Source organism: Pelophylax lessonae, assembly GCF_965119305.1.
Source record: "Pelophylax lessonae genome assembly, chromosome: 13".
Taxonomy (NCBI): domain Eukaryota; kingdom Metazoa; phylum Chordata; class Amphibia; order Anura; family Ranidae; genus Pelophylax; species Pelophylax lessonae.
This window is the reverse complement of record NC_138780.1, coordinates 133,541,188-133,564,714: the sequence shown is the minus strand read 5'-3', so window position 1 is coordinate 133,564,714 and position 23,527 is coordinate 133,541,188. Positions and strand designations below refer to the sequence as shown.

Sequence of the window (23,527 nt, the reverse complement as noted above, 5' to 3'; positions counted from 1 at the left end):
CCTCTGATAAATTCCTTTTAGCAGGGGTTTCCTGAGACCAGAAATGTATTTGAAAAGTTTATCTGGGTTTAAAACGTTGAGAAAGGCTGTTCTAAATATTACAGTTTGCTTACACATGTCCCTTTTCACAGACTTTCCATTCAGGTCGACCTGTCAGTTTTCAGAACTTGATCGGATGTTCTATGGACAGGTAGATGCATCCAGGTCCTGGAAAAAATAATGGAAAAAGACTTCCATTTTTGGGAATCTAAACTTGATGGATTGGAGGTAGCCTGATGGAATGGACATAAGTCTATTTACATCTGGCAGTCCATAGATCTAACAAGAGCCCGCCACATTCTGCTGTCAAAATACAAAAAAAAAGAAATGAATGGGCTCAGATGTCACAAAAGTGATATTCATCCTGTTCTGCTCTGATTCAGAGCGGGTCCCCCGCTGAAAGGAGCAGACACAGCCCATATGAAAGGACCCCTATACTGCAGCACCTAGCCATGCACATTGTAAGGATGCGCACTGCAATGTGCTGTAGCACAGGTGCATTCTGCACATGTGTTTGGGTACCATTCAAAATGTATGGCATCACAACACATTGCAGCCATGCTTTGTGCATTACTGTGCAGTGCTGTAACATGCACATTTTACTGTATTTAACCATACAGTAGTGCCACTTTTTATTTTACAGCTGGTAAATTGTGGCATGAACTGAATAAATTTATAGGTGTGATCTATGAACTGTAATTGTCACTATATCCTGTATTCACTTCAACTTCGCAATCTAGATTAACACAAACTTTTCCCATGTATGGCAAACCAAATGATTTAAAAAATCTCTGAATGGCTTTACTTGGAGCAAGGTTGGGCCAAAGTTTTTTTCGCACTACCATGTGAAAGTGCTAGGCCAATCCCCAAGCATCATCACTGTTACATATGAAAAGCGGGGTGATCACATGCAGCCCCCCCCCCCCCCCCCATGTCCAAAAAATACCTTTTTTTCCCCTTCAGTTGGATCAACAGAATGACTGGGGAGTGAAGGAAAATTGTATGCTGCTTGGAAAGGGGGCATCAAAGAGCCTTTTAGCAATAGGTTACTTAAAAAAAATGTGGATTTTACCCTGAAAGTGAATTACTTCCTATCAACAAGATAAAAAAAAAGCAACAAGGAATATGGGAAAGAGGTATTTTTACTATATCCCAGTTTATGTAATTTAAATGTGAAATTGGAAATGTTTAGGAGCCATCTTCTAATCATGACGATTGCATGCACTGGCTAAACTGTAGTCATAATAATCCGTGAGGCTCTTTTATGGTCCAGGGGTAAAGAGCCACACAAGAACAGTCCTCTTTGGCAGCCATCTAAAACTGCGGCCGCATTCAGGATTTGGCCCTTTGCTTGCCTAAATCCAGCAACTAGAGCTCTGTTTCCCCCATTGACACTAACGTTGGGGCACGGCTCCTTCCACTGACACCAACAATGGGGCACAGTTCCTTCCACTGACACCAACAATGGGGCACTATTCCTTCCACTGACAATAACTATAAGGCATAATTGCTCCCACTGACTTCAATGATGGAGCACTATTTCTCCCACTAATGCCAATGATGGGGCGCGAATACTCCCACTAATACCAATGATGTGGCACTATTACTTTTACCTACTGACCAGATGTTAATTTTTTTACTTCCACTGATCACCAGTGTCTCAAACATTTTCTACTCCCCTTGGACACAGTCCAGCTAACCTAAGGTCTGAATGACAGTAAGCTGACCCTTTGTTTAGAAAGTTTGAAGACCCCTGACTCTACGGAGTCCTTACTAGTCAGCTCCCTTGTAGTTATCAGAGTAATGGTAGTGCAATGCTCAGGTATTCTGTGTACATTGAAGGTGTATATTGGTTAGCAAAATGGAAAGAGTTGCAAGTTTTGTGCACCATGTCTAAAGACAGAACTCCAGCCTGGATAATGTATACCGTACATATAATATGAGGATGCCTCTACCCAGTTTTCTTTTTTTTTTATCATGAACTGCAGAAGCATGTACACAAAATGTTACAGTCACCTCACATTAGGACTTATACAATGCAGGAGTATAATGCAGATGCGGAAGAAACAAAAGTGTTTTGAAAGGCATTGTATGTTATGGCTATGTTGGATCTGCAACTCTTAGTGTCAGTTCACACTGATCCGACTCGAAGTCCCCCGACTTCGGGCATATAACGAAGTCGCCTGTGCACCGCGACTTCGGCGCGGCTTGCAACGACTTCTCATAATGGAAGTCAATGCAAGTCGCTCCGACTTTGCAAAAAAAATAGTGCAGGAACCTTTTTCTAAGTCGGAGCGACTTGATTAGAACGGTTCCATTGCACAGCATTGGAAGCTACTTGTCAGGCGACCAAGTCGCCTGACAAGTCGGATCAGTGTGAACCGGCACTTAAGAAGGAAAATGATTTATGCACGTGTTAACTGAATAGTCACTTGCAATCTCAAGTCTGTGTCCAGATTTTGTTTTTTCCTCTAATACTGACCATATTCCTAGAAAAATATATTGATGGCTTGGAGATTGACTGTAACATATTTAACTCAAAAAACAATTGTTCAATACAATATAGAAAATTACTGATCAAAGTGGATTGGATTTTTTTTTTTTTTTTTATCAGTGCAGATCATTTCTTTTCAATAAAAATTATTGTTTATTAATCAAATGCCTATTTATTGCATTCAGTTTTTGAAATATGATTCTTTCAGATTCTTTTAAGAACTTGTTATATACAGCAATCCTATTGTCACATACTGTATATTAGTACACAAAAGTTACACACAAAAGTAGAAAAAAAAGTTTGAAAAAAAAAAATATTTCATTCATATAAATATATATTATTGACATAGCATTAACTGTATGATGGCTTTTGTCTGGAGTTGTTCTTAATTTGTAGCTGATCTTCTAATGGCCCAGGTTTATGTGTTTGCTTAGTTGGAGTCTGGCACAATCCACTTGGGAGGTTTCTAGCTTTTCTCCTCTCCACAGCAGCAAGGAGAGCTTTTATGATCAGATCCTTATGGTTTGAGAGATTATATTGTGTCAGCTTCATCAGCCTGTCAAAGTCTTGTTCACTGTAAGTAAAGTTTGTGAGAAAATATGGAGACCAGGCTCCTGTAACATCCACGTCCCCATCTGACATTTCTTCTGAAGTCCTCAAAAGCCCTACAAATATATAAAAGGAAATACATTAAATACCATGTTAAAGAAAACTGATTCCTATTAAATACTGTAAGGTGTGTGAGGATAGGCTGCAGTCTCAGAATTGCCAGTGTAGCTCAAAGCTTTTTTAGGAATTGCAAATATCGTTGATATTTTCATCATATGGACAGAAGGTGAAGAAAATCTAAAACATTTTTACTCATTGATCAACACATTTCACCCATCTATGGAACTAAAAATTGATTATTCTAACATGCATGTCAACTTCCTAGACACCACAGTATACATCAGGGATAACAAGCTTCACACTTCGATATACAGGAAACCGACTGACAGATGGAAATATCTCCACATTTCTGGTTTTCACCCCCCAGCCCACTAAACGGGCCATCATACACAGCTAGGCCATCAGATACCTCAGAACAGTGGCAGCTGCTGCTCCATCAGTCGGGGTGGGGGGGTGGTAGACGGACCTGGCCAGAGTCCAGTCCACACCATATCACCCCCCTGGGCGCCAGTTCACTTACCTTGTTCCTCCGGACTGACAGGCAGCGATGGCTTCCCCCTCAGTCTCCTCCATGTCCCCTTTCGGCGGCCGTCTCCTCCCTCCTCCTCCCCCAATAGGATGCCTTCTCCTTTGGCCAATTGGGAAACAGGTCTCAGGACCCGCTTCCTGATTGGCACGGAGGAGAATCCGTGTGGCAATAGAAAATATTCATTCGCTATTGTCAAACAACTGGGTAGGCTCTGCGCCCCAAGCTCACCCTGTTTTGAAGCCTATTAGAGACTCTGGCTCTAATCACCTGCTTAAAAAAAAAAAAAAAACCCTCATTGGAATCCATGCATCTGGCGCGCCCTGCATGTAGATTAGGGGGCCAGACACATGGATGGGGGGGGGGGGGGGGCGGTGCCCCTGCGCCCCTAATGGACGGGCCGCCACTGCCTCAGAATATGTTCAGACCCAGAAGACAGAGGTACAGTGCCTTGCGAAAGTATTCGGCCCCCTTGAACTTTGCGACCTTTTGCCACATTTCATGCTTCAAACATAAAGATATAAAACTGTAATTTTTTGTGAAGAATCAATAACAAGTGGGACACAATCATGAAGTGGAACGAAATTTATTGGATATTTCAAACTTTTTTAACAAATAAAAAACTGAAAAATTGGGCGTGCAAAATTATTCAGCCCCCTTAAGTTAATATTTTGTAGCGCCACCTTTTGCTGCGATTACAGCTATAAGTCGCTTGGGGTATGTCTCTATCAGTTTTGCACATCGAGAGACTGAAATTTTTGCCTATTCTTCCTTGCAAAACAGCTCGAGCTCAGTGAGGTTGGATGGAGAGCATTTGTGAACAGCAATTTTCAGTTCTTTCCACAGATTCTCGATTGGATTCAGGTCTGGACTTTGACTTGGCCATTCTAACACGTGGATATGTTTATTTGTGAACCATTCCATTGTAGATTTTGCTTTATGTTTTGGATCATTGTCTTGTTGGAAGACAAATCTCCGTCCCAGTCTCAGGTCTTTTGCAGACTCCATCAGGTTTTCTTCCAGAATGGTCCTGTATTTGGCTCCATCCATCTTCCCATCAATTTTAACCATCTTCCCTGTCCCTGCTGAAGAAAAGCAGGCCCAAACCATGATGCTGCCACCACCATGTTTGACAGTGGGGATGGTGTGTTCAGGGTGATGAGCTGTGTTGCTTTTACGCCAAACATAACGTTTTGCATTGTTGCCAAAAAGTTCGATTTTGGTTTCATCTGACCAGAGCACCTTCTTCCACATGTTTGGTGTGTCTCCCAGGTGGCTTGTGGCAAACTTTAAATGACACTTTTTATGGATATCTTTAAGAAATGGCTTTCTTCTTGCCACTCTTCCATAAAGGCCAGATTTGTGCAGTATACGACTGATTGTTGTCCTATGGACAGAGTCTCCCACCTCAGCTGTAGATCTCTGCAGTTCATCCAGAGTGATCATGGGCCTCTTGGCTGCACCTCTGATCAGTCTTCTCCTTGTATGAGCTGAAAGTTTAGAGGGACGGCCAGGTCAGATTTGCAGTGGTCTGATACTCCTTCCATTTCAATATTATCGCTTGCACAGTGCTCCTTGGGATGTTTAAAGCTTGGGAAATCTTTGTGTATCCAAATCCAGCTTTAAACTTCTCCACAACAGTATCTCGGACCTGCCTGGTGTGTTCCTTGTTCTTCATGATGCTCTCTGCGCTTTAAACGGACCTCTGAGACTATCACGGAGACTTGATTACACACAGGTGGATTCTATTTATCATCATTAGTCATTTAGGTCAACATTGGATCATTCAGAGATCCTCACTGAACTTCTGGAGAGAGTTTGCTACACTGAAAGTAAAGGGGCTGAATAATTTTGCACGCCCAATTTTCAGTTTTTTATTTGTTAACAAAGTTTGAAATATCCAATAAATTTCGTTCCACTTCATGATTGTGTCCCACTTGTTGTTGATTCTTCACAAAAAATTACAGTTTTATATCTTTATGTTTGAAGCCTGAAAAGTGGCAAAAGGTCGCAAAGTTCAAGGGGGGCGAATACTTTCGCAAGGCACTGTATACATCTCAGAACACTAGCAGATTATAGCCTTCTATAAGAAAGGTTACAAAGACAACAACAGCATAAACTGGTCACCACATACAATCCAGCACTAGAAGGGATAAGAAAGATAATCAAAGATCTACAACCCATCATAACAGAGGAGGAAACTCTGAAAGAAATATTCCAAAAAACCCCAATACTGGCTTTCAGACAACCATCCAACCTGATATAAACTAATAAGCAGAAACTATATTCTGATTAGAAAGTCACAAATAATGGAAGCAAACCCAGCAACAAAAAACACTGCAAACTGTACAACCAGCTCCATCTATCTAAAAGTATCACACACACACACACATAGGACTGTCAATATGGCAGGATCATACAGCTGTATCTCCACTAATGTCCTATACCTTATCCAATGCAAAAGATGTAGCACAGAATCTTCTGTTGGCGAAACATTACAGAAGTTGTAAGCGAGGATGAATTTGCACAGACATGCCATCAAGGAACATAAAGAAGATAGTTTCTGCACACCTGTGGGACATCATTTTTCACAACCGGACCACACTATAGAAGACCTCAATGTCTCAGTTCTTAAAGGGAATTTCAGAACTTTCCAGGAAAGGAAAACTTTTGAACTACGAATGATACTTCTATTTGACACAAAAAGTAATGGCCTAAATTTAGATATGGGTTTCCTTACACATTATCCTATAGTTTTCTGACCCTCTCTGTGGCTATCATGCCCCATAGCTCTCCCTCTGTCTTCTCACTACCTATGCTAATTTTTTTTAACCATTGCCATGTACATTTGTTTGTGTGTGTTTTTCCATTTTTTTCCTTTCCCTCAGAGATTGTGTTTTTTTAACATTCTGCTAAAACTTTTGTGAATCAGTACTGCTTGGACCTTGATGAAGGGGACATACCCCCAAAGCTTGTGCTGAAAAATTGTATGTTAGTGCAATTAAAAAAAGTATCATGGACAGTACTCAATTGTTTCTGTAGATATTGCAGGAAATTGAGTTGGCAAGACTTTGAGTGTTGCATTGCCAACATACCCAAGCATAAAAAATAAATTGTCTAGACACTTAGTTATGCAGATTTCAAACAAGCTATGAGCTTCTTGGCAATCTAGATCAGTGTTTTTCAACCTTTTTTCAACCAAGGCACCCTTTACAATCTGGCAGAATCTCGAGGCACACCTACATTTTTGGTGCATTTTTTGAAAGCACGCCAAAAATAAGGGACATAATAGAAGTCTATAAGAAACCGCAGGTAACGAACATGAAAATGTAGAAGACAGTGGCGGCCGGTGCATAGGGGGCGCCAGGGCGCCGCCCCCCCTGAAAAAAGGAAGAAAAAAAAAAAAGATAAAAAAAAAAAAAAAGATTGCAAAACGAGCAATAAAGTTTGAAAAAAAAAAAAAATTGCGTTCGCCGCCGCCGCCGCCAGCCGATGTGGAGGGGGTGGGGGGGTGGGGTTACCACCCAGAAGAGGCGCCGATTGGCTGCCTTCTGGGGGGCGTGGGGGGCGTAACCTGGGCGCAAGGCAGATTCCTTGGAAACCCCCACTTCGTGGATTCCTGGCTGTGATTGGTCCAGCCTCCAGCCTGGACCAATCACAGCATCCAGGACATCCAACGCTGACCCCGCTGACGTCACTCGCAGCAGTGGACCGGACCGCGGGCGATGGAGTCGGGTGGACACCGGACGGGAGTGACGGCGGCACCGGAGAGGAGACCAGACCACCGGAGGTCATCTGCTGGAAGAAGACATCACCACCGGTGAGTCCTCGTGGTCCTCCTGTCCTGTCAGTCCTCCATGACCATCCATCCAGCTTTTCCACCGCCATCCCCCTATGCTCTGCCTCATCCCATGAGTCATGGGATGAGGCAGAGCAGAGGGGGATGGCGGTGGAAAGGCTGGATGGATGGTCATCATGGGCCATGACCATCCATCCATCCATCCATCCAGCCTTTCCACCGCCATCCCCCTCTGCTCTGCCTCATCCCATGACCATCCCTCCCACCGCCATCCCTTTGCCTGATCCCATCTCTCCCACTGCCATACCTCTGCAGGGGGCATGTATACTGGTCACTACATTGAATGGGGGCCTGTACGCTGGTCACTGTATTGAAAGGGGGCATGTACGCTGGTCACTACATTGAATGGGGGCATGTACGCTGGTCACTACATTGAAAGGGGGCATGTACGCTGGTCACTACATTGAATGGGGGCATGTACGCTGGTCACTACATTGAAAGGGGGCATGTATGCTGGTCACTACATTGAAAGGGGGCCTGTATACTGGTCACTACATTGAATGGGGGCATGTACGCTGGTCACTACATTGAAAGGGGGCATGTACGCTGGTCACTACATTGAAAGGGGGCATGTACGCTGGTCACTACATTGAATGGGGGCATGTACGCTGGTCACTACATTGAAAGGGGGCATGTATGCTGGTCACTACATTGAAAGGGGGCCTGTATACTGGTCACTACATTGAATGGGGGCATGTACGCTGGTCACTACATTGAAAGGGGGCATGTACGCTGGTCACTACATTGAAAGGGGGCATGTACGCTGGTCACTACATTGAAAGGGGGCATGTACGCTGGTCACTGCATTGAAAGGGGGCATGTACGCTGGTCACTGTATTGAAAGGGGGCATGTACGCTGGTCACTGCATTGAAAGGGGGCATGTACGCTGGTCACTGCATTGAAAGGGGGCATGTACGCTGGTCACTGTATTGAAAGGGGGCATGTATGCTGGTCACTACATTGAAAGGGGGCATGTACGCTGGTCACTGCATTGAAAGGGGGCATGTACGCTGGTCACTGCATTGAAAGGGGGCATGTATACTGGTCACTACATTGAAAGGGGGCCTGTATACTGGTCACTACATTGAAAGGGGGCATGTACGCTGGTCACTGCATTGAAAGGGGGCATGTACGCTGGTCACTGCATTGAAAGGGGGCATGTACGCTGGTCACTACATTGAAAGGGGGCATGTATGCTGGTCACTACATTGAAAGGGGGCCTGTATACTGGTCACTACATTGAATGGGGGCATGTACGCTGGTCACTACATTGAAAGGGGGCATGTACGCTGGTCACTACATTGAAAGGGGGCATGTACGCTGGTCACTACATTGAAAGGGGGCATGTACGCTGGTCACTGCATTGAAAGGGGGCATGTACGCTGGTCACTGTATTGAAAGGGGGCATGTACGCTGGTCACTGCATTGAAAGGGGGCATGTACGCTGGTCACTGCATTGAAAGGGGGCATGTACGCTGGTCACTGTATTGAAAGGGGGCATGTACGCTGGTCACTACATTGAAAGGGGGCATGTACGCTGGTCACTGCATTGAAAGGGGGCATGTACGCTGGTCACTGCATTGAAAGGGGGCATGTATACTGGTCACTGCATTGAAAGGGGGCATGTACGCTGGTCACTACATTGAAAGGGGCATGTACGCTGGTCACTACATTGAAAGGGGGCATGTACGCTGGTCACTGCATTGAAAGGGGGCATGTACTGTGTGGTCTGTGCTAGGGGGTCTGTACTGTGGGGTTTGTACAAGGGGCCTGTACTGTGGGGTTTGTGCCACTCTGTCAGTGTATCCCATAATAGGGCCCCTGCTCCCTATTATGGGATATACTAGTACTGATGGAGCCCTTAATATGTGATATATTGGGAGAATTGGTTCACGCAAGCAAAATACAGGGGACAAAATGGGTGGGGTCTATAAGGGGTGTGGCTTCTGAGAAATGGGAGGGGCCAAAATAGAAGGGCGGGGTCTTGCGCCCCCCCATCTTAAAACTTCACCAGCCGCCACTGGTAGAAGATCCTCCTACCCGGTTTTTCTCCTCTTGCGCCAGCCAGCGTCTCCCAGCTCTAACATCCAGCAAGCCCTTGCTTGTGTCGCCCGATCTGCCCATAGCAACTGATGATGTCATTGGTTGGCAGAAAGCGGGTTGGGAGGCCCGCACAGCTTCCTGAGTGCCTGTGGCAGTGGTAAGCGAGTATTGGACAGCGGACTGGCACCAGACCAACACCGCTGTAACAATTGATCAGCCAGCAGACCAGCCAGCAATCATTAAAGAGCAGATAACTTATTAATGCATAGGTTGTGGGTAATTTTGCCGTGGCACACCTGGGGACCCCTCACGGCACACCAGTGTGCCACGGCACACTGGTTGAGAAACCCTGATCTAGATCAATGTTTCTCAACCTTTTTTTAGTGAAGGCACCCTTTAAAATGATGGACAATTTTGAGGCACCCTCCAAAATTATGGACAGTCTCGAGGCACCCCATCCTAAAATATAAACACTATTCTAATTGTTTTACATAATGCAGCAACATCCACACACGTAGGGGACCCAAAGTTAGAGGTGCAAACTGGTACTGATTAGTATTCCAATGTTTCTCATCTTCCTCGTCTTTTTTTCCATCACTCAGCTAATGTGACCCAAAGCTGATGGAGAGAAGTAGGGGAGGGTCAAACAAGGATGATATACAGGCGACTGACATCCTCCTTATCAACTGATGATGTCATTGGTCATTAGGAGGTAAGCAGCTAGAAGGTGCACAATGTGAAATGGTGCACAATGAAAACCTGTGACTTTGTGTAACTAAAAGGCAGGCTTCATCCACCCCCTACCTTGTATACAAATTTTAAGCAATTTTTAGGCATTTTGCCAAGGCACCCCTGAAGAAACCTCAAGGCACCCTGGTTGAAAAAGGCTGATCTAGATGATAAAAAACTGTACACATTTTAACAAAAAAAAAATCTGAATTAAAACCAAATGATCAAACTAGATATGATATACGTGATAAACCCCAAACCAAAATATGCATGTATCAAACATATGAATAATCAGTTGCTTTATTTATTTTTATATACATTTTAAAAAACACCAGATACACATAGGTTGCTATAGCATAGAATGAACAGGGCGCACCTGGTTCTTTATATGTTCGGAAAGTGTCATTAACAAGAGGGAAGTGAAGCACTATGGGAGCGTTGGGGTTGTCTTCATCTTTAAAAACGTAGCACTCCTTGTGTTTCTTTCTGTCCTCCTCACTCAGTGATACTTTGGGGAAACAGATACCCTGCGTTGTACAGTAAGTACATGTCTGTTCCACGGACTGCAAACAGAAAGAATAGAGATTAATCATTTATTCTGCCTCTCAGCATCACTGAAGAGGTTCTTATTTTCATCTATGATAAATAACATTTTCTAGAGAATTTAGCAACCACTGAACAGCCGCTATGATTGTTCTTATGGTGAAGGGAATCGCCGGCTAAAAAAATGTTATCTGAATGATGCCTGCAGCTGCAGGAATCACTGAAATATCCCCACTTAAAGCCCAGGACCTCATATGACTTCCAGCAGTAAGGAAGTGGTTAATGCATTCTATGCATTAAAGGATAAGTTTACCTTTTTATAACATGTTACACCCATATTCAGGGTGTAACATGTACCATGTTATGAATGCACCAGCCCCGCACCCCCCACTACCCTGCTGTGACAGCTAGCAGGGATTTTCTCCCACCCTCCCGTTAGCTGTCAAAATTGTAAAAAATCACGGCCATGCATGGCTCTATGAATGGAAAACTACAAGGTCTGGTCCAGCCTTTGCAGCTGTCGGCTTGTAGTTTTCAATGAACTACCATGGTGCTGTGAGCACTGTGGTAGTTCATTCATTTTTCCTGTCAGAATGTATTGGCTTCCTCGTAGGAGGTACGAGGAAGGTGATACACTGACAGATCTGCAGGAGACCTGCATGGCATCCGGGATCCTCTGATCACTGGTGCAATGCTTTACAGGCTCCCAAAGCAAAAAATAACAAGTGCACATTTTGTTACCTGCAAAAAAAAAAAAAAAATCTGCCTTTATTATTTTTTGTTAAAAGGTGAATTTATCCTTTAAGGTAAAAAAACCTTCTGTGCTGCAGGATCCCCTGCCCTCCCTCCTTATACTTACCTGAGCCTTATCCTGATTCAGCGATGTGCTCGAGAGCAGCGGCTATCACCTCTATCTCCCTCCTCACTGGGCAGATTGACAGCAGAGGCAGCCATTGGCTCCAAAAGAAAAAATAGTGGCACACAGGGTCGAATTGTGAAGACCTCTTTATTGGTCAATGCCAGACAAAAAAATCACAGAAACGTTGACGAGTTTCACACGAGCAATTTGTGCTTAATCATAACATTAATGTGGTCCAAAATCCCGGAATTTAAGGACACACCTACAGGAAGTCCATGCACAAACTCTGGGATAATTGGCCAGGCATTGCATGACAAATGATAACAGGTGAATAAAATCATTAATGCAAACAGGAAAAAAGCCATTTATAATTGAAAAAAATAATAAATTCAAACAGAAAAAGGACAAACCAAGAGAAAGACATGTCATAAACATCATGGGATATATAAGAATATTGGCTCCAGCTGATGTCAATCAAATGCTGGGATGAGGGAGTGGGGGGCGGGGCCAAGCTACCCTGTGTCAATAGATGCAGCCTGGGCGGCTCGGGAGTAAGTCCGCATGAGTGCCCCTATAGAAAGCGGCTCTCTAAGAGGGCACTTCCCAAAGAGGAGGAGCCTGAAGCGCCGGTGGGGGGACCCCAGAAGAATGGGATCAGAGTTGCTCTGTGGAAAACCATTACAGAGAGCAGGTAAATATGACATGTTTATTATTTTAATAAGAAAAAATACAAATTAAGCTTTAAAGTAGAACTATAGGAAAAGTTTTTTCCCCATTTTGGATAGAGCAAGGAAGAGTTATAACACTGGTCAGATTGTTTTTCTGCTATCTCTATCACATTCCTGTCCCATAGCACCCTCCAAAACTGCTAAAATATCTTTGTGGAATACATTGCAGACAATAAATGTAATATCATACATTTGATTGAGATAATTGAAAAATGATTGAAATTTCTGTAGTGCTTACCTGAAGTGGGGTATCCAGAGTATAGTCAAATGACAGAATGACATCCACCTTCCTCTGTGGCTGCAGTAAAGGAGGGAAGCTGGCATTGATAAAGTACCCGGCATCTACAAGGCACAGGTTGTCAGCCATTGGGGTCAGCTTGTTGGGGAAGTTGTCTAGACTGGAATCTGAAAGGCAGCATTCAACATACACTTGTCGTGAGAACAACGATCAATAAAACAACTTATTTTTTTGTTTTGAAAAGCATGGAAAATGTTAAAGTTGAACGCTAGGCAGATATAAATACACAAAATAATTTTTTTAATTAATGTAATTAATAATACAGCATTAAATGTATTTTTAAATACATGCAGTGTAAGTACCTGAATTTCCCCTGGTATCAGCCTTTTGCAGTCCCTGTACAACAAGGCTAGAGCCAGTGGCAGCCCGTCCATTGGGGGCGCAGGGGCGCCGCCCCCCCCCCCCCCCATCCATGCATCCGGCCCCTTAATCTACATGCAGGTGGCCGGACACATGGATTCCAATCAGGTTTTTTTTTTTTTTTTAAGCACCTGATTAGAGCCAGAGGCTCTAATAGGCTTCAAAAAAGGATAGGCTTAGGGCGCAGAGCACTCCGCCCTGAGCCCACCCAGTTGTATGACAATAGCGAATGAATATTCACTATTACCATACTGATTCTTCTCCCAGCCAATCAGGAAGTGGGTCATGAGACCCCTTTCCTAATTGGCTGAAATACTGGCCATTGGCCAGGAAGAGGGAGGAGATGCACGGCCTGAGGAGGTAAGAATGCTGGCTGTCCAGCCAGTCGTCCGTCCGTCCGTTCCGCTGGGGGGGGGTGTATTTGCCTGCCGGCCATCCCGCTAGTGGGGGGGGTGGATTTGCTGCCCCCCAAATTATCATGCACCAGCCACCACTGGCTAGAGCATAAGGAAAAAACAGTACATCAAGCCAATCAGTTCATGTACTACAATAAACATGTTGATAGGAGGAGAAAGCAGAGTGACAGATGAGATAATCACTTTGCTGCTTCTCCTTTCACTGCCCACTTACAGACTGGGGCAGGTCAAGAACAACCTGGGCTCAGAAGAAGTGGGTTCAAACGATGGTGGCCGTCAGACTGAGAAAAACTGGTGGCAAAAAAAGTACTGATGGGGATATTTCTCAAATAGTAATTATTGTAGCAAAAGCTGGTTTTGTTATTTTATCTATTAACCACTTCTGGACCAGAAGGATTTACCCCCTAATGACCAGGCCATTTTTTGTGATACAGCACTGCGTTACTTTAACGGACAATTGCACGGTCGTGCAAAGCTGTACCCAAATAAAATTGATGTCCTTTTTTCCCCACAAATAGAACTTTCTTTTGGTGGTATTTGATCAGCTGTGCAAATTTTATTTTTTGCGCTAAAAACAAAAAAATGCGTAAATTCTAAAAAAAAAAAACAAACAAACTATTTTTTACTTTCTGCTATAAAACATTCCCAAAACAAAAATCGATGTTTTTCATAATTATAGGCCAATTTGAATTCTGCTACATATTTTTGGTAAAAACAAGTGTATATTGATTGATATGCACAAACGTTATCACATCTCAAACTAGGGGAAAGATTTATGTCATTTTTATTTATTTATTTTTTTACTAGTAATGGCAGCGATCAGCGTTTTTTTTGCGGGACTGCGACATTGTGGGGGACAGATCGGACAGCTAACTGACATTTTTGACACTTTTGGGGGGACCAGTGACACTAATTCAGAAATCAGTGCTAAAAATATGCACTGGTATTGTACTAATGATACTGGCAGGGAAGGGGTTAACACCAGTGGTGATCAAAGGGTTAAATGTGTCACTAGGGGGTGCTTTCTAACTGTGGGGGGGGGGTGGGGTTGCTGCATGAACACAGAGACATGTATTCCTAAATAAGAGGCACACAGGATCCCTGTGTTCATAACTAACAGAACAGCGGTCTACAGTGTTTACAACGACAGACCGCCATTCTGTCTCTGCAGGGAGTGATCGCGGTTGCCTGGCGGCAATCACGGCTAGCTTCTTCTGTCGTGAATGCGCACACACGCGCCCCTGCTAGCATCCCGCGAAGCAACATACAGGTATGTCGTTTTACAGGACAGAGCCGACCTGCCGCTGTAAAACTATGGTGGCTGGTCGGCAAGCAGTTAAACTGGATACTGACCCCATAGTGGAGATAATCACTCACTTCCTGTTCCTGTGCCTACCATATAAGAAAGCCTTCCCAGAAGAGTCGAAACCGTTATAGCTGCAAAGGGTGGGCCAACTGAATATTGAACCCTACAGACTAAGACTGGGATGCCATTTAAGTTCATGTGCGTGTAAAGGTAGAGGTCCCAATACTTTGGGTAATATAATGTACATGCCAACATGTAACATTGGAGATCATAAACTGCTGTGATGCTAAAAAAGAATACTGTGTTCTTCATCCCACTGAAGGGTTTTGGGGCTTCCGATTCTTTTGGAGTGGTATTTTATCATCACAGAACATCTATGGAGGAAAGGGGTAATTATCGTCCATTAAGCTACTCCTGTTTACATATGACAGCCGGAACGCAGCGGACGTCAGGGGTTTCCTGCACTGCTAGAGATACTGCTAAGTATTCAGAAAATGTGACAAGTTATAATTATTAACCTTTAGGAGCTATAATTTTGATTGTGGTTTTTTTTTTTTTTTTTTTTTAAAGAATCACATTATTGTAATTAATGTTAGCAAAGTGTATAAAATGTTAAGTAGTGTTGTTGCCCTGTATAGTATACAGAACTTTTCAAGTCATTAACAATTATCACATGTGCTTTTCTGGTTTGAGACATTGCATGCAATAATTAACCGCTTGCCGACCAGCCGGCATAGTATTACCATGGTAGGTCAGCTCTATCCCGCGAAATGACGTACCTGTACGTCGCTTCGCAGGACAGCTATCGAGGGTGCACACGCCCATTCGCTACAGGGGAAGCTAATCAGCGGGTCCGGCGGCCGCAATCGCTCCCCATGGAGACAGGAACGGAAACCTTACCAGGGAATTGCAGACTTTGGGCGTGCTACACATGGCCAAAAAAACTTCAACTTCATTGTGGATGGTACACAGTACATATGTAGCACATCCAGTCTCTCTGCTCTACTCCCCTCCCAGTATGTAGTAAATGTTGGCTTTGATAAGTTAAAGCCAGAATTGCTGTATGCTCAGAGAAAGTCGGCAGCAATCTGAATCAGTGTTTATAAATAATACTGCTTATTATACAAAGATACAAAGTAACATACTGTATTGTTACTTTTTTATCTATTCTGTTCCTTCATCTGCAAATCAAAGAGATGAACTCTGCCATAAAACATATCCCATACAAAGATTAAAAAAATCTAATCTGGCCAATCTTGGTAAAAAGAAAAAATCACAACAGGTATTAATTGGTTTTCGTGAAAGTTATAGCCTCTACAAACTATGGGATATATACTGGATTTTATATATATATATATATATATATATATATATATATATATATTAGTAATGATGGCGATCAGCGACCTATAATGGAACGACCAGGCGTGCACTAACTGACGCTGGTGGGAACTAACTAACTGCCACCAGTGTCATTATTACAGTGATCAGTGCTAATAGTATGCACTATTGACACTGGGCTGTAAGCAGTGGTGTATTTAGGTTTTGTGCTGCCCTAGGCCGGACTAAACTCGTGCACCCCCTAATGTAACTACGACCCACCCCTTCCTGTGAAGGCCACACCCTTTTATGTTTCAGACCCGCCCTGTCATCTGTAAACCCCACCCCTTCCTCATTAGGCTCCACCTTTTCCTCTTAGAGCTCCATCTCTTCCTCTCTGTACCTTAAAAGTGGGTACAAAGTGCCTACTTGTATATTTTGTGGTTTTGTATGGGTACGTCATTTTGGGGAGTGTTCCTGGGGGCCCCCGCTAGGCAGCGAGGATGCCAATCAAGAGAGAAATAAAGGAGGATGCCAATCCACAGGGCCGGTGGCTGCAATTGCCGCCGGGCCCCCGCGATCGCTCCACACTGAGAGAGAAGAGCGGTCCGCTGTTGTACACGCGGCAGACTGTTGTTCTCTCTGAAATGATCACAGAGCGCCTGTGATCCTCCTATTTAGGATCACATGTATCTGTGGTCATTTCACAAGTCCCCCCCCCCCATACAGTTAGAAAACACCCCCTAGGCTCACATTTAGCCCCTTGATCACCCCTGGGTTAACCCCTTCCCTGCCAGTGTCATTATTACAGTAACAGTGCATATTTTTTGCACTGATTACTGTAGTAATGTCACTGGTCCCCCCAAAAGTGTCAAAAATGTCAGTTAGAGGTCCGATCTGTCCGCTGCAGTCCCGCTAAAAATCGCAATTGCCGCCATTACTAGTAAAAAAAAAAATGAAATAAATGAAAATGACATTTCTCCTAGTTTGTAGACGCGATAACTTTTGCGCAAACCAATCAAAATACGCTTATTGGGATTTTCTTTTTTTTAACAAAAATATGTAGCAGAAAACAAATTGGCCTAAAAGGATAAAAAAAAATTTGATTTTTTTAATTTTAATAACAAAATTAATAAAAATTGCAGAGGTGATCAAATACCACCAAAAGAAAGCTCTATTTGTGGGAAAAAAGTACATCAATTTTTTTAGGGTACAGCGTCGCACGACCACGCAATTGTCCGTTAAAGTAATGCAGTCCTGAATTGCAAAAAATGGCCTGGTCAATAAGGGGGAAAATCTTCCAGTCCAGAAGTGGTTAAAGCTTGGAGCACTTTGCAGTACATGAACTTTTACTGCCTGTGAACTGTTAAATGCATTTGCATTGATTTCAGCATGCATGGAGCACTTTGTACACGCTGAAACCAATGCAAACTCTTTTACCAGTTCACATGCAGTGAAAGTTCATGTACTGCAAAGTGCTCCATATTTGTTAAAAATATATTTACTGCAAAAATGTAATGGAATTATTAATTTATAATTGTAGCAATAGCAGTGGGTGGTAACCTAAAATCGTGATTCCTACCTGCTGTCAGATGTCCTGACCTGGTTGGGGGTTCCCTTTTCCTCCTCTCTCTCCTCCTCCTCGACATAGATAGACCCTGCCCTGTGGAGAGGTTAGTCCCTCTTACATGCCGCGCGGAGGGTGGGTAGGTGGTATCCGCCCCCACCCACTCATTGAAGTGCATCCCGTCTGGCCACTCACTGCCGCTCTATGGGGGCAACAGTCCCTCCCTGCCTGGCAAGTATGTACGCCCCTCAGTGCTGGGACAAGGCCATCCAGATTCCAGCGCCCTGGGCAAACTGCGCCCCCCCCATGTGTATTCACAGTTCACATCTCGGTGTTAGTGTGACACTCGCTGGGAGTGAAGGCAGCTTCTCTTGTCTCCAGTCATGTAATATGTCACATGATAAGACAGTCTGCCCTCACTCTATAGTGGCACTGCGCTGAGACTGAGGCATTGCACGCAGTTCCGGGGAGTTTGCAGTGTGGCCCCATTCACTTGAACAGGTTGCCTTCAGCAGATGGTAGTGCATGCTGAAAGTGACGGCGGTATAATTCCTGCCACTGCTGCAAATCAAAATATTACAGCAGTGGCATCTGTAAACCTCTAGCTGCTGCCTCTGGCAGGAGTGATAGGGAGCTGTATTATGAGGCTCAGCAGCATGTTTTATTGCCCGCCAACAGCAAGTGTAAATGAGCCCATGACTAGGTTCACACTGTTACAGGTGGTTGCATGTGCGGGACAGTGTGTAAATGGCACCAATTCCCGCACCCACAACCACCTGCAGGAAAAATTCCCTGCTCTTTTACAGATGCCCAAGGCTGCCATTTACTCTTATTGGCACCCCCACACATCTGAAAATGCAGCACATTTTTTGGTGCGGGAAATTGCATGGTGCTTTTGCACCATGCGATTTCCCTGCGGCTGCGTTTTCCTAAAGGTGCAGGGACCTGTTTCCTGTAGGTACAGTAGTCTATTTAAATGAATTGGCTGCTGTGCCTGCGCAAATGTGAGTCACAGCAAACACATTAGTGTGAACATGACATAAAAGTCACCTAAAAGGAAAATACATACAGCAAAGTGACTCCAACATATTGTACTTACTAGCACAAAGTCACTTTATAAAATACCTCTGCTGAGTACTTCCCTAATTATCAATAATATACACAGTGCTCAGGTGAAAACAGCAGAATATCACTGCATTGTACCTGTAATTCTCAGTGTTCTTGGGTTTAATCTGGGCATCTTCTATCTGCTTCTGTCCCCATCTGAGTGTCAGCCTGCTCTCCACCTGCATTGCTTTAGTATCCTTAGCTCTGCCATGAGTCCCGACATTTTCTTCATCTTCTGCCGGCCTCTATCCCCGCCCACTGGCCCGCCCACCACGTATAGCACTTCCCTAGACCATAAACTACAGGTCTGATAGGAGGTGGGCGGGGACAGAAGATGCAGAAAACTTCGGGACTCAACCTGGACACAGAGCTAAGAATTCTAAAGCAATGGTGGTGGGCGGGCTGACGATCGGGGACAGAAGCAGAGAGAAGATGCTGACACTAAACCCGAGCCCTAAGCATACAAAAGGCTTGCAGGTGGTGCTCGCATTATCAGCACTTCACCTCCGCTGCGCCCTCCCTCCCGCCCACCCTCTGGCGACGCCCCTTCACTAAAAGCTGGAGAGTGGAGACTGTGTGTGTGGGAGGAGGCGGTGACAGGCAGGCAAGGACCAGGGGAGCAGACAATGAGGCGGGACTCGGCACGCAAAGTGACAGGAGCACTGCAGGCGAGCCTCACAGAGCGGATCGTTTTTTTTTTTTTTTTTTTTTATGCGGGGACGGCGGCTTTTTTGCCGCCCCCCCACAAAGTGCCGCCCTAGGCCTAGGCCTAGTCGGCCTAGGCCAAAATACAGCAGTGGCTGTAAGGGTTAACATCTAGGGCGATGAAGGGGTTAAATATGTGCCTAACAAATGTTTGTGTATACTGTGCGTAGCAGGGAATAAAAAAAAGCAATGAGGTCCCCTGTCAATGAACACAGCTCTGTGTTTACACTCACAGAGCTGTAGTCAGGGAAGATCAGAGCCAATCATTGGGTGGCAGAGGCCAATCATTAGCAGGGACCCGGGGCAGGGACCCGGTGACTGGCATGTGCTGTGACAAATGACAGTACAGCCGGGCCTACCCGGAAAAGCAGAATGACATATATATATATATACATATATACGTGATGCTGCAAAGCCGGCCTGCACTGAAGCAGTAAAGCTACAGTGCGTGGTCAGCATGTGGTTAAATTAACACTGCTCAAAAAAATAAAAATAATATCCGTTTTGTTTAGTTTTGTTGAGTTTTATTGTCTAAGGATTGGGGGATCACTGTTGCAAGACAATATCATGAAAAGAGTGTATGTTTGTCCTAATATATATATATATATATATATATATATATATATATATATATATATATATATATATATATATATATATATATTTTAATATGTATATATTTTTTTCTTTTTTCTTTTATATATATATATATATATATATATATATATATATATATATATATATATATATATATATATGTGTGTGTGTGTGTGTGTGTGTGTGTGTTTGTATTATATATATATATATATATATATATATATATATATATAGTATAAAATCAGATAATATTTGTATTGTTTTCTTAGGTAACCACAAAGTTATTGCTGAATAAACAGGTCTATGGAAATGTATAAAATAACAATGAGAGGAAATCAACACTGCCCAGTAAATTAAAGTAAACAATGTAACAATGTGGAAATGTTCTGCTCTGAGCATAGGAATGTAAATAAAAATTGTAACATTTTACTAGAAGCAGAAAGCATACTAGAATGTTTTTATAGTGTCACAATATTTCACTTTCAATAGATTTTTCATGAAAAATTGTAAAGGTACAAAACATGGCATATGAGAACTTTTTGAAATTGCGAAGAAGATAGTAGACAGCTAGAATGTAGCTGCCGAGAATGTAAAAACATCCAACAATAGAAATCGCATAATAACAAACAAAACATGTAACCTGTAAGTTAGAGTAGGTATTGATGAACCAGGTATTATCGCTACAGGCCACAAAACAATAAGCAGGTCCAGATGTCAAGTCTGAATCAACAACAAAATCTGCAACAAAGAATTAAGACAGAAGGAAAGAGAAAGGAAGGATGTCCCCAGTAGTAGGATGGGAGAGAAAGGTAGGATAAGGGGAAGGGGAAGAGGGAGTGTTTGGAATGCCCAAAGCCAGCACCCCAATTCTGGACCACTATAATGAGTTCTAGCTCTCCATGGACAATGACGAATGAGCATATTGTATAGTGCAGCCTTTCTCAACCATTTCAACACAGAAGAACCCTTGAAATAAATTTCTGGTCTCAGGAAACCCATGCTAAAAATGAAAAATCTACAACTCATGACACATTAGTGTGACAGTCAGTGGGAAGAATACTCCTTACTCTTGTCATCATTGGGAAGAATTACCCCCTTACAGATAGCTAAAAGGAACAATGGTGTCATTGGGAACTTATCTGAGAGGCAGAAATTGCCCATTTCTCAAGGAACCCCTAGCAACCCTGGTATAGTTTCACAATATTTCTGTGTACCTTTTGCCTTTTCATACAATAATCTTCCTCTGGTGCAGTGTTAGGCCTCCTTCACACAGCCATTTAGCCTCATACACCAGATCCCAGCAGATCTGAATAGCATCTGTTCGCATGTAGCTGCACACCACGGGGTTGCAGGAAAATAGCCTAGGCTATATACAGCGCTTGCCTCAAATAAATCAAATGTAAGTGAACAATATTGAAAGCTTATCTTTACAGTAAATAGTGAAAGTAAAAATCAATTAGACATATGAAAAATGGTAAAGTTGTCTCAAATAAGTCTTTTCAAGTGGTGATCAATATATGTGGATAATAAAAATAAATAAATAATTCAATAAATAAAGTGCAAAGTGCTTTGTGCTCAATAAATAGAGGTTAGTGACTTTCGTGACGTGGATTCCTCTTTTCCAGTGGCTTGTGGTAAAAATGAATGACTTACCAGAATTATTGGGTCCTATGTGCTGTATAGCACTAGGACCTACAGCGCTTGGAGGCCGTCCAGGCCCAATTGGGGATCCCCTGTATGGATAATCCTGGTGGGATGCAGGTTGGGTCCCTCCTTACCCGATCTCGATCCTCAGGATATGGATACCAACTGTCTCTCTGTTCAGAAGAAACCCCTCTTAGTATCACCATGCCCTTTCTGAACTGATTCATCCCACCAGGATTATCCATAAAGGGGATCCTCAATTGGGCCTGGACGGCCTCCAAGCGCTGTAGGTCCTAGTGCTATACAGCACATAGGACCCAATTATTCTGGTAAGTTATTCATTTTTACCACAAGCCACTGTAAAAGAGGAATCCACGTCACGAAAGTCACGAACCTCTATTTATTGAGCACGAAGCACTTTGCACTTGATAACGACTTGAAAAGACTTTATTTATTGAATTATTTATTTATTTTTATTATCCACATATATTGATCACCACTTGAAAAGACTTATTTATTTATTAATTTTTTGGGACAACTTTACCATTTTTCATATGTCTAATTGATTTGTACTTTCACTATTTACTGTAAAGATAAGCTTTCATTATTGTTCACTTACATTTGATTTATTTGAGGCAAGCGCTGTATATAGCCTAGGCTATTTTCCTGTCACCTATTTTTAAATTTACAGCTGCTGCCATACAATATTTATTATTTTTATATTTTATAAATTACACATATTTATTTTTGTAAAACCTTTTCCTAGGCGCGGAGAGATACACTAGTACAGTGTTATCTTTTCTTTTATTAACACCACGGGGTTACCAGTAGTTAGGGACAGAGGTCTGAGCCTAGACGCAGTCCGCTACATCCAGGCTTAGCCATCTGCAGGTAATTGCTTGGTGAGTTGCTACATGTAAACAGCGGCTGTCGCTGTCTGCCTGGTAATGTAGGCTGAGAGGCCACTACTATCACATGCACTGGTCATTCCAGCTCGAAGAATCCACTAATTCTTGCTGCTGAAATTTGGTGTATGCTAATCAGTTGTGATTTAGCCTGTGAAAAAAAAAAATTGTTATAAAACAACGTAAAAATAATACTAGATTTAGAGCCGGTTCACACTGAGGCAACACGACTTCGGGGGGCGACCTGTGAAGTCGCGTGCACCGCTGTGCACCGCGACTTCGGCACGACTTGCAGGGACTTCACATAATGGAAGTCTATGCAAGTTGCTCCGAGGTCGCCCCAAAGTAGTACAGGACCCTTTTTCTAAGTCGGAGCGACTTGTGTCGCTCCTATTAGAACGGGTCCTGTACTACTCAATGGACCGCGACCAACCGCGACTTGTCAGGCTGACAAGTCGCCTGATAAGTCGCAGCAGTGTGAATGGGCTCTTAAGTGCTAAATATTGCAAAAGATAAATATTTAATGCATTTGTTAAATAACACATTTATTTAGTAAATTGACTACTTTTGAGATATTTTAAGGACAAAATTCAAGCAGAATTTATCTCTTAGTGAACTGACCCCATTATGTCTTTAGGGCAGCCATATCTGCAATATCACATGCTGGCTCTGCTTTCTGCTTATAATACAATCTGAATGCAAGTTGTCCAAATACCGTTTATCCAGTCCTACATTAACTGCCTGATGCTGCAGGACCTTTTCCTGACCTCACCTATGTAGTGACTTAGGTGGAGTTTGAGAATGAGTCCTGC

At 43.2% G+C, this 23,527-nt stretch overlaps 1 protein-coding gene across 1 annotated transcript in view; it reads right to left on the bottom strand.

Moving 5' to 3' along the window:
• Positions 1-2,748: 2,748 nt before the first annotated feature.
• LOC309569409 (cytosolic phospholipase A2 beta-like) overlaps positions 2,749-23,527 on the bottom strand; it is a 96,027-nt gene continuing 75,248 nt past the window's right edge. Inside the window, exons 18-20 of the mRNA XM_082275228.1 lie at positions 12,729-12,895; positions 10,737-10,923; positions 2,749-3,198 (exon numbers count right to left, since the gene is read on the bottom strand). Coding sequence (XP_082131354.1) covers positions 2,885-3,198; positions 10,737-10,923; positions 12,729-12,895 — 668 coding nt within the window. The 3' untranslated portion in view covers positions 2,749-2,884. The remainder of the gene's footprint in view (positions 3,199-10,736; positions 10,924-12,728; positions 12,896-23,527) is intronic.